A 17,379-nucleotide genomic window follows, 5' to 3' on the forward strand; every position below is an offset into this window, starting at 1 on the left:
CAGTACATATACACACACATATTATATATATATATATATATCACAGCCAAACATTGCCTTTGAAAAGGGGGCAGGGCAATGCAAATGAGACAGACTTTACATCCATTTTTTTAAGCACTTTTGCTGTGAATAGAATCAGCATGATAATTAGATTTTAGAAAAACTTTTAACCTACATATAATAAACCAAATGAAATAACATTCACAAGACACTGATTTAATACATTTTATTATATAAAAAAATCTATAGCATATGCACACTATGGTACAAGCCACACACGTGGCTTCTGTTGCAATGGATCGGCAGTACCCTTAACGTTTTTTCCATGTAAACTTCCTGCGGGCTCCTTCTTGGCCAGGTTTCTTTCGCTCTTTAAAACGAGGATCCACGGTGAGCAGCCCAGCTGAAAACAGCAAGAATCCCAAATCAGACCAAGCCTAGTTTCAGTTTAGAGTCCCCACTTGTTATATCCCATCATGTAAACCACCAATTCTTATTAAAAGAAAAACATTAAAAAAAATAATAATCATCCATGGGTCCCTTGTTTAATCCCCTTACAGTAGATGACAATTGCATCTTAGAAAATAGAAACAAAAAATGAGAAACAGTAAAACAAAATCTGTTTTAATTCCCATTTATTTAATATGATGTTAATCTTCACACTATAAGTCACACTAAGGAGGAATAAGGAGTCACAGAAGTCATCCTATACTTGGTAAAAACAGCTGATTAGCCCTGAAAGTGAGACTTACCTTGCCTCATCGCCTCCATTTCATTCTCAGACACAAAGCTGAGCAGGGCCCTAGAAACGGCCAATCGTAAGGCTCCAGCCTGTGATGACCTCCCGCCACCGGTCACCGTACACTCCAAATCATGCATTCCTAGCCGGTCAAGGAACTGGAAAGGGAACATTAACTGTTCTCTGAAAAAAATTCAAGAAAATAATTAAAAAAAAAGTGTGTGTAATAAATGACCTCCTGACTATATCAATTCTTAACTGTACTGGCACACCTCTGGTGCTGAAATTGTTTTGTGTTTTTTTTTTTTAAAATACAAAAAACCCCACAGAAAATGTATCTTTGGTATCGAAACTCGTAATATGGCCAAACACCAACCATCATGTTTCCACGACAGGCAGCAGCAAAGAACAAGATCCCCATTTGTTTTTTTTATTGATCACATTTAAATTTTCGACTAATATCTTCGGGAACCGACTTAACTTTTTATTGAAATATGGTTACCCACACATTGGGAACGCCACTTTTCTCTGAGATTTCAAAAAAAAAATAAAAAAAATACATGCTTTGTAGATATGTGTAATATCAAGTTACCTTTAATAAATTCACAACAATAGGGAGCTTGTAAATTACCATTTGCAGTCACAGGAATGCATGCTGCTCACTTTTCTATATGTAACTGCAGGCTTCACATGTGATTATTAAGCAGACACAGTGGGCATTAACTTAACACATACTGCACTTATCCTCCCACCTAATGTGCCATAAAAAGATTTAAATAGACAAAAATGAATCACTTGCACACAGCCGATGTGCTCCCACATTTGGCACTTAGCTTGCCTCCTACTGGAAAACATGCGCATTTTACAGACACTCACTAGATATAGCAGGAAAGCTTGTTAACCATATCCATAGCTAGACATGAAATATATTCACAGGGATCCTTGAATTTATATCTTGCGTTTTCTACCTTTAAATTAATTGTAGTGACTTTTTTTTAGTGGATTGTTTCGCGGGTCAGTCTCCCAATAACAATATATATATAACATATAGATCAATAAGGATATGACAAATAATAGTCATTTTAATATTATGGGTTAGGTTCATTAAATAAAGATTTCGGAGACAGACACGGCACACTCCAGATTGTAAGCTCATTTAATCAGGGCCCTTCTCACCTCTCTCTGTAAGTCAAATTGTTATATTATATACTACTTGTTATGTCATGTCTACCCGGAATATGATGGCGCTATTTAAAACAATAATATTTATACTAGTTAATGTAGACATGCTGCCACCATACTCAGCACGGCCTGCAGCGATTTTTTTTTTTGAAGACCGACCACAATTTTACAGTAGCAGTAAAGAGGTGTGAATTTCAGCATTACAAAGTGTTACCTATGCAATAAAAAAAATCATAATAAAAATCATGGCTAACCTGAAGAAAAGAAAAAAAAGGGTGACATTACTCTCTTGCCCAGTAGGGGGTGCTGCAAAGACAAAAATGTATTTCTGATGAATCCTGCAGCAATAGGTTGTACAAGTGTCATTAAAAGCTGAAGGGACCAGATCACAATCCAAAATAGATGGATTTACTGTAAACTGGAAAGCCTTGCTCCAAAATGTTAGTTTAATGTTTTTTTTAATGCACGTCCATTTTGCAGGCACTCCAATGCATTTTGAGTATTCATTGTTGTATTCATTAGCTATAATAGTTAGAAGATGAGACAATAGTAGATAAATGTGCATAATGCCTACACAATGCATGGAGTCCTTGACCACTTATAATGCACTGTAAAGTCAGGGAGATTTTAGCTCATCTTCAACCTCACAGTTTAGTCACCATCACCTGTTATCTTTCTAATTGTTGTTCAGATCTATCTTTTTGCCAAACTACATCTATTTTTAATGTATAATTTACTATACATGCTGCTAATTTGTCATGGAGGGAATTAAAACACAATTTTTTTTCTTGCTCCAAAGAAAACCAGCAGATTTTGTATGCCCGTTATGCACTTGGCAGCCTTTAGGAGATCTGATATAACCATACACATGAAGCGCCGTGATTGTGATCTTTGTACCTGTCTTGGAGCACTGTAAAATATTCTGAGTAATTGGTTCCATTAACAGTTATTTTTCCTTTTCCATTGTCACGAAGTACAACTGCGGCACGGGATGTTTTCCTCTTACCTGAAGGGGGACGTATACAATTAGTAAACCAGAACATGCCGTCATTAGATAACGCGACACAGTGAAGCCTACACATTGCAATGCGGACAGAACCTTTCCAACCCCCTTATGTCACTATGCATTACAAAGGGTCAACACTTGCTGTAGAAAAGATGCCAAACCCTACAACTCCAGTATATTAATATTTTTATCCCTCTAGTTCTACAAATTTACTGTCGAGAATTACATACCAAGGGCAGACAGTCTAGAACATTCACCACTATAGTTAAATAAAGTGTAGCCATTTGGTGACTCAAGATATGAATGCTCATCAATAAATTCACTGGCCACCACTGAACTGCACGAGAAAAGTTAAGACTTCCGTATATGTAGGTTGTGTAATAAATTAGCTTTATGTTGTATTTCCACAGTAAACCAAAACAGAAAAGAAAAAGGAGAAGAAAAAAAAAACCTGACACGGTGACTTGATTCCTGTAAGTATTTTGTAATGGCTTGATGAGACCTGCTGTTTCTATTTGCTGGGCTGTAAACATTCCTTGTTGAAAGCCTATAATTTCTGATACATACATTAGTGAGAGTAGATCAGGCGTTATGCGTCCCCGCTGATGGTCTCTTATCCGAGCGGGTTAGCACAGAAAGCGCTGCCATGATTACCTTCCCCTGTGCTGAAGGCCACCCCGCTCTCATCATACTGCAGGGGAGTGACCACCTGCTTCTTAGACTGAACTTCATGCTTCTTGCGGAATGACATCACGTATTGCTCCTCAGTGCTGCAGTACGGCTCACTCAGCATACGTTCCATCATCTGTATGAAGCGCAGGTACTGGAGACAAACAGAGTCACAAGGAGAAGTTACCAGGGACCAACATGCTATAACTCCTGTCGTGGTTTTAGCTGGCTGAGCTTGATGTGACTTGCAGTCTACAGCCATGGCACTACCAGTTACAGAAAGAAGTACACATGAGCTCACTGAAAGCCATGTAGGTGTTATATAGTTTTGCCACCGATGTCTCATCTGGTTCTAAAGCATAACGTGCAGGGGGGGGGTTAATGGATGCTTGGCGCTGGGACCTAAAAATATATATATATATATATTTTGTAAACCTGCGACAGCCTGTACCCCCACACGTAGTTCTAGGTGCAGTCAGGATGCATGTAAAAACCTTGAAAGTCGTCACCATACCAAACGAACGTTCTACTTTCAAACTTTCTACCTTTTATTCATGACACCCAAGGCACTTTCCTAACCTGTACAGAGTCAGCTGTGCATTAATCCTTAAGGAATATAAAGGAAAAAGGTATGGAAGTTAAAGGTGCACTCCCACTGGAACTCTAAGAATTCCTGCAGGGATATTAAAGCAAGAAAATGTTAAGATTATAAAAATGTGTGGTTTTTTTTTTTTTTACTACTTTTGTATGGATTTTCAGAGGAAGTGATCTCTAATGCCAGGTTAGTTCCATTGGCTTGTTCAAGGCAGGTGAAGCCCGCATCACGGTGTGACGGTTATCATCAGTATAAATCCTTACAGGAGAACATAAATAATCTAGAGGGCCATGGAACCATTCAACCAGATCTGATAGATTGTGTAAGCTTAGAGGAGGCAGCCCTTCATATCCTTTAATACACAATAAGCATAATATTCTATATTGTTAATTTCCACTTTATTGCTAATTTCTACTCTCTCCTCATAATAGCAGTAGGGAGTTTGCAGGTGCTTTATAAATAAAATGAATATTAATGTAGTTTGCCAATTTTTCTTGCGGTAAAAACTTTTCAAAGCTTATTTGGTATTGTCATATATACCACTACATCATTAAAACCAGTATTGCGATCAGCAAAGCCAGACTATGGATCCCTGCAAAAAAGTTTCTCCCACTGAAAAATAAATAAAAACTTTACTAATTGGTTAAAAAAAACAAACAAAAAAAACTGTACTTAGGTCATGAAAATCCAGGGACTGAAGGGGTGAAATTCTTCTGTGATCTACCATCTCAGCCGGAAGGCTGTTCCACTTATTAACCACCTCTTCCGTGAAGTAAGACTTCCTTAGATTACATCTAATTGTTTAACCCTCTAGTTTTAGAACACGTCTTAATATTTCTGCTCCTTTCCGATCACATTTTATTTGGCAACACAGAACATGTACTATAAACCAAGAGCAACAAAAGTATGAATGTCTTGATTGGCACAAGTAATGGCTGAGAAGAATCATAAATTAAGAGACTTCCAGCCTGTGTTAATATTATGTTTGTGCATTTTACCCCGACTACTGCAGAGTTTATTACTGTGAATAGTTGTGCAGTGAAGGTAAGGTATGTAATATATATATTGTTTATGTTTTAGACCAAGACTGGAGCTAGAACAGAATTAAGTCTTCAATAAAAGAAAACAAGCAAATCTTTTTAGCGAAGTGACATTCTTCTTAAAACTCTAATGGCCCAGAAACCATTAGATTCAGATGATGCTCTCCCTTATCTATTCTGAAATGTCTCAATATCCCAAAATGGAAATCTGCAGCGTTGAAGAAAATAATTACTTACGTCTTGGTCAGACACCTTTTCCATGAGCATTTCCTCCAATTCTTCTTTAATAATCCATCTACTGCCAATCAGGTCTCTGTTCAAAATCAACACGCAGATTTAAGTATTCCCAAAATATCAAGGCAATTTGAGATGCATCACTTAGAAATACATGCATTTTTGTAATGATGCATTTTAAATCAGAACAAATTTTAGGTCCAACAAAAAACACTGGTTTTGTCTGAACAAACAACATGCGCATTTTAACACTCCCAAAACTTACATCTGTTTCGTATCTTGGGAAAATAAACCTTTATTTCTTAGTTGATATTCATGTAGCTGAATTGAAAGGAGCTTTCCATACGTTTCCTGTTAAAGACAGAATAAGCTTGTAAAAAGTAGACCACTGATTCTGCCAGAGCAGTGACCATGCTAAATATCTGAACATCTCATTTATTAAGAGGCACTGCAGCATGGAATTAAATTCCTGACAAAAGCCCCAAATAATTTAAAATTTAATTTCTGGCATTTTCGGCAATTTGATGCTTTGAAAAGGACACCCACATATTAGACAGAGCAAATTTATTAAGGTCTCATACACTCACCAAAATAAACTGCCGTAATTCAGGTGAAAATTACTACCATGGGGTGGCCAAACAAGCAATAAAGCTTCCTTTTTCTCTCTTTTAAAGGGCTGCCTGAAATCTCTTATAACCCTTTAAATTCTGCAGGGGTGCGGAATACATTGCATGTAATAATAATCTGTGATCTAGAGGCAGAAATTGATGTACTAAGTGTATACTTCTTCTGTTCTATTGGCAGGGAAAGCCCGACGCACAGTTTGACTCCTGCACCGCAGAATGACAGTAGTGCCCTCATGTGGTCACACCCAAGCAGTGATCCATTTAAAGTTAAAGAAATCCTGGTGGATGCCGTTCATAAAAGACAAAAGAATAGGCGGTCAACCAAAATTGTGATAACTATGGTAAAAGTCTGTCCATCAAGGTGTTCCAGTGCCAGATGCATGGAAACTGTCTTGCAGAAGGTCTGCTTAGCAACAATTTATGAAATTCTTACCTAATCAATGCCCACACCGATATATGGATGCATTAAGCATATAGCCGTTACTTATAAATCTAACAGAAAACTTGGAATACACACCACCAAACCCGAAACACCACCAAATCATCTGTGCGGTCCGTAAAGAAATATACGTGAACAAAATAGTCACAAGAATATGACTGTAGTGAACCAAAGAGGTAGTTTACTGCACATTTTTAAGATTTTCTTTCCAATTACCGGATCATGAGCAAACATGACGCCAGCAGTGAAAGTCATTGCATCAAAGACATCATTGGCTATCACGACGTACCCACCATAACTACCACACATCTCTGATCCAAAGATGACAAAGTACAACAAAGCTAAAAGAAGAACGTTCATGTCAAAGGCGCCGATATGCCCATCTCGACTCTAGTCTCCACTGTTGTGTTTTTAGTGAACTGAAACTTAATTAGACCTTATAAAATTTTAGTTTTATATAAAATGTTACAAGTTGCTAAAAACGTTGGGTTAAAGGATTTAAAGGCACAAACCTAAAATAGGTATGTGTCACAAACGACAGAGTTCAGTTTAGATGGAAGTGTTCATTTCAGAACGATGTGGCCAAAACTTGCGGGTTTCTCATGTGGGATGGGCAGCGTGGGCCCTTCATGACTTACATTTTGCATCCCAGCGCAGACACTATTCAGCGCTTTACAGACCTCTGTGTCTGAAGGTAACTGGTATATAACAATACTAGTTAGTTATAGCTATTATCATCTATAGTGTCCCATCTCATCAAAAAGCATTTTCCAGAGTAGAGTCCGGAACATTCTTTTGCGACATGTTGTAGAGCCCTCTGGCAATATACTAGTGATTTCCCATTTTTTCTCTCTCTATATAAAATAATTACTTCTCACCATGAAACAAAAGATTGCGGAATAATTTGATTTCCAGCTGTGTTAATTGCAGTGCTGAGTTTATTATACATAATTCATGACAAACATACACGTACACACCTAGGGCCATCTCTAATGTTAGTATGGTCCCTCGATAGACTCTTTGCGAACCCTTGTAACAAGCCCCTCGACCTCACGGAACCGAGATGGAAATTGCATGTGTGCGCCATGATATCCTCCACAGCAACATAGACACAGAAATAGAACATAAATTTATACATATATATTGACCATATAAAACTCTCAGCCAAGCATGGGCAGCTTTGGACATGCCAAATATGTTCTTTCTCGCTCGCCTGAATAAAAAATTCCTATTAGACACATTCAAATTAAACCCTCACAACCCAACCAACAGAAGGACGACGAAACAATGACTACCCCTTTGTATGGGCTGGGTGACTGCTACACATGCAAGCCACAGGGATGCTAACCATTTCAGGACTCTCCGGACATTAGGATGTATTGCACGCAGGTGATCTATGGCGACATATTGAAGGAGGAACACTTATGGTCACAGCTGCCACACATTACTACAGCGTTGCTTATTTCTGACATGAAATGGGGAACGTAGATCAGTGCCCTTTTACTCTGCAGCCGGCCCTGTTGACACCCAGGCATCAACTCGATACACAAGGAATACAGAAATCATATTGTTCCCCTAAAACATCGGTAAATAACTGACATATATTGAACAGCACTGTGGAATATGCTGCAGTTCTCAAATCTATATATAGAGAAATGGATTTAAGTACACGAGATCTGTGTAGCACAGATCCTTCTGCTGTCAATCTATTACTCAGCAGTTAAAAATACCTTTTTACTTGTTTACAACAACCGAACAGAGCTGCCAAGTCTGATGATCCATTTCAAATCTAAATATTGCATAACAGGACCAACAAAAACACACATGTGCGGGTAAGATTGTGTGTGTACACACAGGCAGTTTTTGTTAACGTCTGGACATTTTTTCAGTCGTTGCCCATGGTTAATGTGATAGTCATACAACCTTTATAGCTTATGTAGACATGCATGGATACTCAGCTCCAGCGCATGATTGAGTAAGATTTCCAAAGGTTCCAATGAAACATGCATTGCGCACTTGATGTCCCATTGATTTTGATTGGTATGCTTTTCCATTTTGTTAACCTCATTCAGGTGCTTTTTTTTTTTTTTTTTTATTGTGTGTGCGAACAGATAGTAGGTGTAAATTATGAATAATTCAGTACATGATCAAGCCATAGATTATTGCTCCTTTTAGTTGGGATCAGCCAGGTATTCATATTTAAAGGGCAACCCCTACCATTATTTTCTGTATGTGACATATTGCACCCAGCACTATATGCCAAGTAGATTTTCTTACTTGAAGCAGAAGAGCGAGATACAATTTGCAATGGGGGTTCCTTTGCTCCATTCTTTCACATTTCGTGGCTGGAATTCAAGGGATTGTACTAGCAAGAGCTGGCATTGGAAGCACTGTAGGTTACGTTATTAGACCACAGTCTATATGAAGCAATCTATGAAGTGTTCCAGCATCCAAGAAGCACTATATTCATGAACAATAAACAGCATATGATGATGAGGGGTAGACGAGAACTTGCACCAAACACAGGAATAAGTCATTAATTCTCCAAGGAAAGTTTACACCTTCCATCTAAGTCCATCCAGAGCCGAACATGGAAAAATCAAAACATGACTTCACGAAAATAAAACAAAACGAAAAATGGAAAAATGTCTAGTTAAATCAACTGTTAATAGTTTTTATTCTACCAGCCATCCAAAAATTCTGGAATGCAAATAAACCACGTATATTTTTTTGAAAAAAAGAAAATGTGATAACGTAAGAATGTTATTGCCTCTCTCCCCCTAGTTAATTTAACACAATGAAAGGGCTTATTACGGTCAGGTGTTCATAGACCTACAATCAGGCCCGACGTGAGTAAACCCAACATAACTCTAACCAACATTGGCCCTTACTACGAGATTAAAGTTAAGAAGACATTCCTGAACACTCCTGAAAACAGTTTTTGAGGCAGGTCAATCTTGAAAAGTAGCAAAGCAAAAAAACCTGGATTACGCTCAAGAGTCTTGAAACAATGTTCTATGGACAGATATGTCAAACTGAACGTTTGACCAACTTTGGCCCAAAGCCATCAACTCTTGTTCCAGTAAGTCCCAAGGTGTTCATGTTATTGGTGTTATTTTGAATATTGTAGAGACCTAGCTGCACATAAACATGCAAAAAAATGCAATAAATCAGAACTTTTTCACTGAGCTGTATATGATGACTGGAGACATCAACATGGACCAAAACCAAATATTCTTTAATAAAAAACGACCATGGTGGATGCACTTCCTACTGCACACGAAAAAGTAGCATTGTACTGTATGTAGGTACTGTTCACTATAGGCGATTTGAATCTTCATTTACTTAGAAATGCGTGACATACAGCATCTAAAGGGACTGGGGGTTAAATAGTTTTGAAACAACAACACCACAAATAAACGCTTTGAGGACGTTGAAATGTGTAATTTCTTTATTATGATGGAATGCAACAAACATCTTGCCCTTGGGTTGCTCTGTTTCAGCCAAAACAAATGCAAATGGCCTGTAGGATGACAGCTGTTTGATAAGGCCCCGACAAGTCCTGCGTGCTAGACTTCTTCATATTTTTTTTTTTCTTTTGCCGTGAAACTCGGGTTGAAAGGCAGAAGGCAGGAAGAGAATTAATGTAGCATACAGTCTAAAGGCAATGCTACAATCGTGATTAAGTAGAAAAGTTAAAAGGCACAGATTTTCCACAGCCTCGCTGCGTGCAACCCATCCGTGTAACGAGTTGACAGGCCTAGCGCGTCCTCTCTATCATCCGCTCAGACAGCTAAAACGCAGCACTGCATCCTTTTCTTTTTTTTTTTTTGAGGAAATTTGCGTCTGCACCATGAAGTGTTGTACATTATTTCTTAGCACGGCGGGGGGGGCCCCCCGAGTCCATATGGAACCTTCACAAATATTGCCACAGATCAAACCGGCGGCATCTCCAGGCAAATTTGACATACCTATTTAAATGAACAGCAGGGGTCCTGCAGCTGCCGGAGGCTGAGCAGGAGAGAAAACCTCCGTGGAAAGTGCGCTGCGGCTCCATTACTCAGCAAAGGCACACTGTGCGTTTATCAGCGGTTTTATTTCTGCCAGGGCATGGAAACTCATTTGCTCAAGGTCAATGAGAACAGAACTAAGCATAAAACATATTACACACACTCACATTTAAAAGGATGTGTGTAATCAGTGTGAAGGAGGAGGGGAAATTTACAGAAAACAATACCTCACATATAAAAGTCATTTTTTGTAAGCAATAACTTTAGTAATACAGAATCAATTTGCGCCGATTTATTGATTTTTGGCAGCATCCACCTTAACTTTAATTTAAAATAGCAGCACAGCCTCTAGAGTTCCTTAAGTGGCACCCTTTGAAGCACTCGGGGTTCCCTAACCTTTCCTCTTTCTGTGATCTTCCAGGCTATTCTGTCAACGGCACGGCTAGCGGATAGTCCCGCATGTTGGGCGGCAGAAAGTAAGTGCCAGCCCTTCGTGTTAGAACTCTGCAAATGTTATACTTAACCCCTTCAATCCCCTATAGACGTACCGGGACGTCCAAAAAACGCCCACAAAGAAACCCCTATGGACATCCCGGTACGTCCAGCCCTTCGTGCAGCGTCAGGGACACATCCCTGCCGCTGCACGGGAGACCAGGCTGTCGTTTGACAGCCTGGACTCCCCCCTGGCAGCAGAAGCCGACATCGCCGGCTTTCTGCTGCCCGATCTCCCGTAACAGCTTCCGGCATGAAAGCCAGTAAGCTGTTACGGTTGAAAGGTCTGTGAGGACCTGCATAGAGATCAGTGTGATCGGTGCAGGGGGATCGCAGGGAGGGGAGTGAGAAACCATCTCTCTTACTCCCCCTCCCGTCCTGAAAGAGAAAAGCAGAAAAAAAAAAAAGTTAATTCATTTAAAAAATATTAAATAAATCATTAAAATAATAATATATATAATACAAAAAAAAATTATAATGTGAGCTGTGATGTCATTGTGACATCACTGGCATGTTCAGGAGGTCCCTAGGAGGACCTCTAACCATTTCTGTGTAAAAATAATATAAAAATAAAAAAAAAATGTAAAAAATTACAATTAAAAAAATATATAAAAAAAAATAAAAAAAATAATTAAAAAAACCTTACTTCCCATTGCCCTAGCATAACATCTAGCCAGTATAACCCTTCTGCCCCCGTTCACAACCCCCAAACCCGTTAAGCCATAGGCATAAAAATTATACAAAATTGTACACTTTATAGTATGCTCCCTGGTGCTGGGAAAGTCTGGAAAATCTATATAAATTAGGTATTTCTGAAATCAGGACACCTGAATTGATAAACTTGGAGGGGATTTTCCATCACTTTACCTAATTTTGTGAGGATTCAGAGGGAAAATGTAAAAAAAAAAATGAGTTTATTTTTCTAATCTTTGCTAGTTTTTACTAAATTTCTCATTCTAAATTTTCAGCTAATCATCTAATTATGGTATCAAACGAAAGCTCTATCTCTCCTTGAAAAAACAATATATAGTTTATATGGGTACACTATTCACAGGAAAAGAGAATCATCGCTAAACTGACATACCCCAAAAATGGCAAAATTGCTCTGGACTTTGAGGTACCAAAAATCCCTGGGATTGAAGGGGTTAAACAGATTAGCATATAGGGATTCTAGTTTCTTATGACAACTATATTTATCTCAAAATAATAATAATAATAATAATAATCTTGATGATTAGACCATTAGACTGCCCCTGCTTAGCGTACATTTGTAAAGCCATATCTAAAATAAATGACACTATGCCATAGCAGCTGCCCTCTACTTTCCATATACTCTCTTGGTTTTGCACTCCAGAATTTAGCGAGGACCATTTAGTCAGGTGGCTATTTGCAGCGTTCTGTCACTGACCCAGAAAACACGCATAAACATTAGTCTCACCATCCAGACAAATCACCAGGAGACCAGATTGGATTAGCCCTGCCACTCAACATAGAAAATGTAGCTTTTGCAGCTTTAGGAGATAGCCTGTTTTTACCTTTTTTCCAAACATAGGTTTTTGGACAATGCAGAATTCTGTCACTTTCGGTACACAGCTATGCTTTGCGTGCCAATAAAGGCTGGAGACCTTGCTCTAATGCCGTCTCTGTCAGCTGGTTAAAAGAGCTTCTGGCTGTGCAAAGGCAAACGGGATGACGGGTATACAAAATAATCACAATGTAAAACATTAAGAGAATGGCACACTGCAAACCTCATTAACTTGGAAGGGACCGTTAGCTTTACAAACACAAAACAAATCTGACACTAATGCTTTGGATTCATTTAAAAAAAAAATATATATATTTTAAAAGAACTAACAGCTTTTAGGCAATAGCATCTTCTGCTCCTGACTGCCTTCCTTGCCACGCGCATGCAGTCATTTATTCTGCCCCCAATAACCTCTGTTCCCTGGAATGACCACTTAATTTTAACCGCCTCTCGAGCAATATTAACACTTGCAGGCTACATCGCACAAATCTGCATGTGATTCCAACACACAAAGCTCAACTTGCTAAGAATAAAACAAGTAATAGACAAATACACAGCTATCCAAATACCAACGATATTTCTTCAGAGGCGGCAAACAGAATTCTTCATGTTGTCATACAATCCACTGCTGCATTAACCTTTCTTCAGGTTCACTATTAGATTGAGTAGTCTCCTTTTTTTTTCTTAAACAGAGTAAGCGGTCATGTAATTAGGTTTGCCCCTACAATAGATTATTGGACGCTTTTACAGAGTTTTAACTAGCTAACAGCCCAGCCATTCAGGGGCATGCTAGATACAAGAGACACCCAGCAAGGTCACCCAAGCCATGTTAGTGGCAGCGGTTTGCACTGAAGGTAATCGCTTGGCTCGTGAAAGAAGAGAGTTGTGTAAATTGCACTGTAGAAGGGAGAGGGGAAGACAAGAAGAGGGTAGGAGAGAGGGAGAGGTGAGAGAAGGTGATGGCAATCTAGAAAAAGGTGAGGAGAGGGGGTGTGCGTGTGTGTGTATGTGTGTGTATATGTATGCATGTATGTATGTGTAAGTCTCTGGTGGTAACATGTGTTAGTGTCAGGGGAGAGCCTTGGGTTAGTGCCCAGGAGAGAGAATGTGTGTATTTATGTGTAAATATGTGGTATTAGAGACTGTGTGTGTGTGTGTGTGTTAGCATGTGGTATTAGAGCAAGTAAGTCTGTGTGTTTACAGTAAGGGGAATGAGCCAAAGAAATACTAAATCCAGGCACCACTAACCCTAGGCCCCCCTACAGCCACTTGTAACATGTAATGGAAAATCTAATCATTATTGGAGTTTATTTAGTGTATATAACTGTTTATAGATTAAAATAAGCAATACTTCTGTATTAAAAAGCCACCTTACATGCATACTACGAGGAGAGATACCTTAACCCCTTAAGGACCGGGCTCATTTTTTCTTTTTGTACCCTGTGGGACCAAGGCTGTTTTAACACTTTTGCGGTGCTTGTGTTCAGCTGTAATTTTCTCCTCACCCATTTAGTGTACCCACACATGTTATATATTGTTTTTTTCAGGGCAAGATGGGCTTTCTTCAGATACCATATGTTTTGATCATATCACCTTATTTACTATAAAAAAAAAAAAACATGGTGAAAATTTGAAAAAAAAAAAAAAAACACCTTTTATGACTTTTCTTTGAAAAATCTTTTACTCACCTACAAAAGGAAGTAAAAAAACTAGCTAAATAGATTCTACTATTTGTCCTGAGTTTAGAAATACCCAATGTTTTTTTGCTGTTTTTTGTAAGTTATTGGGCAATAAGCACAAGTAGCGTTTTATTATTTCCAAACCTTTTTTTCCCAAATCTGGCAATTCTGCCTCCATCTCCTCTTTGGAACATCTTTGAAGCCGGTTAACTCAATTAATTCCCATCAAACCATATATATTTGAAAAACAGACACCCCAGGGTATTTCAAATGCTGGTATTTTAACCATTTTCATGCACTAATTATACAACCACACTTTGTCAAACTTTGTAATAGTAATTTTTTTAATTTTTTTTTTCACACGAGTTGTAATTTAGTTATAAATATAAAGGTCCTGGTATATGTCACTGTCAAATAACACTCCAATATGTGTTCAGCAACATCTCCTGAGTATGGTGATACCCCACATGCATAGGTTTGTCAGATTGTTTGGCTGGTAAAAGGCTACTTTTGGGACATGCGTTATTCAGGTAGTCATTTGGTCATTCTGCCTCTATCTCCTCTTTGGAACATCTTTGAAGCAGACTACTTCAATTTACCCCATCAAAACCATATATTTTTGAAAACTAGACACCACAAAGTATTTCAAATGCATGAGATTCTACCACCTGCCTTTCCCAAAATTTAATTTTGTATTTTTTTTTCCACACAAATTGTACTTGAATTCATAGCTCCTGGTATGCGTCACTATCAAACAACCCCCCCAATGTTAAAATAAAAGCACTTCAAATAACCAAGGGGTGTCTAATTTAACTCTTTGTATGTTGAGATTTTTTTTTTTAAATTTTAGCACTTGCTCAAAATAATAAACAATTTCATTTTTTTTAAACTTATTTATTTTTTACACATTTTGCTGGTACTGGATGGTTCCTCTGGTGACATCACTGCATAATTATTTTTGAATGTTAGCACATTTTTTTTTCCATATTTTTTTTTTTTTTTTTATATTTTACTAATCACATTGTGATTAGAAAGCTGGGCTCCATTGACTTGCATGGTTGAATGCAGTACCTGTATTCAACCTGCAAGTGGAGCCAGAGTTCTCTAGAGGGTCTGGAGACCATCTAGCGAAGTTTTTCAACTTTATTTTTTTTTACAGGGCGGCCGCCATCTTACGGATGGTGAAGATCACCGGCAGTGGCAGCTGTGACCGCTCTCCTGATCGAGGCATTCCAGCGACACCATTGAAGTTTAGGAGGTGATCGTTGATCGCCTCCTAAACGCTTTTAAAAACGGGCGTCCGCCGCCATACAATGTATGGCGGATGTTGACGCCCCAGGGAGGGGCCAGACATGGCCCCCGATGCCGATCTCGGCGTTACTGAATGCCTCGATGTCGAGGCATTACAGTAACGCCATTAAGCGATCGTTACCGGCAAAGGTCGTTAAGGGGTTAAGGACAATGGACGGTCCTTAAACTAATTGAAAACAATGCATTTTGAGACCGTACATGTACGGGCTGTCATTAAGGGGTTAACTTGGTGTATAAGTGCTCTTGTTAATGCACTCGTTGGCTTAGGCAGCCTTTGCAAGGCTTTGTTAGGGAGTGAGAAGAAGGGAGATATCCGCAGGACAGCAAATTGATCAGATAAGGTTGGACCTGCCAAAAGCTGCAGGTATTCATGTCTTCTGTGTGGTTAATGTTAATAAACTTCACAAATTAGTGATAAAAATTGAGTTTTAATTATTTTATTAGAAAATTATATTATACACACACATATATAAATATTTATATACACAGACATATACACACCCAAATAAATATCTATGGATTAAAAAGCTTTATTGATAAAGAATGAAAATTAAAACGACAAGTGCCCCAGAGGAGTTTACGCGATCAAAAACAAACTCGCATTACAGGTGTAAAGTAAATATCTCTGAAGAATGGATCCTTGCACCTTGACTGTGCAAGACTCTGCTTTTAGATGACTACGAATACTAAATCCTGCTGGATCACACCATATGGGCACAAACATTGGCTGCAGATGAGAACAGTGCTCAAGACTCAATTCTGAAATCAGTACATGATCCAGAGGGCGTGTTCATTTTATACATAGTGGGCAGCATGGGATAAACCGTGGCAAGTGTGCTTGCCAAAGAGCGACATTGCCCAAATGTGACACAGACAGGCATTTAGGAATTTCTGGAAACACAGATGGCGTAGGTTAACCATTTGGCTCATTGCGCACACGCTGCTTAAGCCAAATCAATATAAGTTTCATTTTCCCTACAGTCTCTTAGATACACAACAACTCACAGTTCCAAGCCGTCTTAAATACCCTGCATATTTTAGGATTATTAAAAGAGTTAACCAAACAAGCTTAGAGAGAGAGTGTGATTTTCATATTATTAATAATATAAAAGTGGACCGCACCAACAAATTACTAAATGCTGCTATGGCATCAAGCCTTTGCACTACTCAGTCCCCCGTCCTTGCATCGTGGCCTGGCAAAAATGTGACAGGGGCAAAATATTCTATTAACAGATTTCTATGCAGGGTTTGGACAAGAAACAGGTGTTATATTTTTAAATTATACTTTATTTTTCTCCAATGAAATTTTCTGTTGAGCAGAATAAATGACTTGAAACTTTTACAAGTATATGCAAGAAATGTGTTTAAGTGATATTGGTGCTGACTAGTTCGAAAATTAAATACTTGGTCAATTAATTGGGACCATTTTCATATCATTAACCAGATCTACTCACTGCCCTATGCCAGTTCTTTAAGGAGATCGAGGCCCAATCAAAATGTAACGAGGCATCTTGTCAAGGAGATGCAGTTAAGCAAATATAGTCCATGGTCTATGTCAGGGGTGGGCAATTAATTTTCCCATGGGGCCACATGAGAAATTGGAATGGTTTTAGAGGGCCAGACCTCTACAAACTACAAACTCCGAAGCCTTGTCCATTTTGTTAACTTATGTGCTGTTTAATAAAGTTATTCAAGCCTACGTCATTGGTAGAGGTGCTTGAATAAGTAAGGCCTGAATAACTATTAGCACAGCACAGAAGTGAACAAAATGAACAAGGCTTCGGAGTGCATACCGTATTTTTCGCTCTATAAGACGCACCTGCTGATAAGAC

The 17,379-nt window shown here is 38.6% G+C and overlaps 1 protein-coding gene across 1 annotated transcript in view; it reads right to left on the reverse strand.

Moving 5' to 3' along the window:
- Nucleotides 1–311: 311 nt before the first annotated feature.
- Nucleotides 312–17,379, reverse strand: part of LOC149289234 (small ribosomal subunit protein uS9m-like) — a 31,718-nt gene continuing 14,650 nt past the window's right edge. The window contains exons 6-11 of the mRNA XM_089490954.1: nucleotides 5,731–5,816; nucleotides 5,469–5,544; nucleotides 3,582–3,750; nucleotides 2,819–2,927; nucleotides 753–922; nucleotides 312–403 (exon numbers count right to left, since the gene is read on the reverse strand). Of these exons, the coding sequence (XP_089347080.1) occupies nucleotides 312–403; nucleotides 753–922; nucleotides 2,819–2,927; nucleotides 3,582–3,750; nucleotides 5,469–5,544; nucleotides 5,731–5,816 (702 nt within the window). The remainder of the gene's footprint in view (nucleotides 404–752; nucleotides 923–2,818; nucleotides 2,928–3,581; nucleotides 3,751–5,468; nucleotides 5,545–5,730; nucleotides 5,817–17,379) is intronic.

Source organism: Sceloporus occidentalis, unplaced genomic scaffold, assembly GCF_023333645.1.
Source record: "Sceloporus occidentalis isolate IW3139 unplaced genomic scaffold, rSceOcc1.0.p SCAF_47, whole genome shotgun sequence".
In the NCBI taxonomy this organism is placed as follows: domain Eukaryota; kingdom Metazoa; phylum Chordata; class Lepidosauria; order Squamata; family Phrynosomatidae; genus Sceloporus; species Sceloporus occidentalis.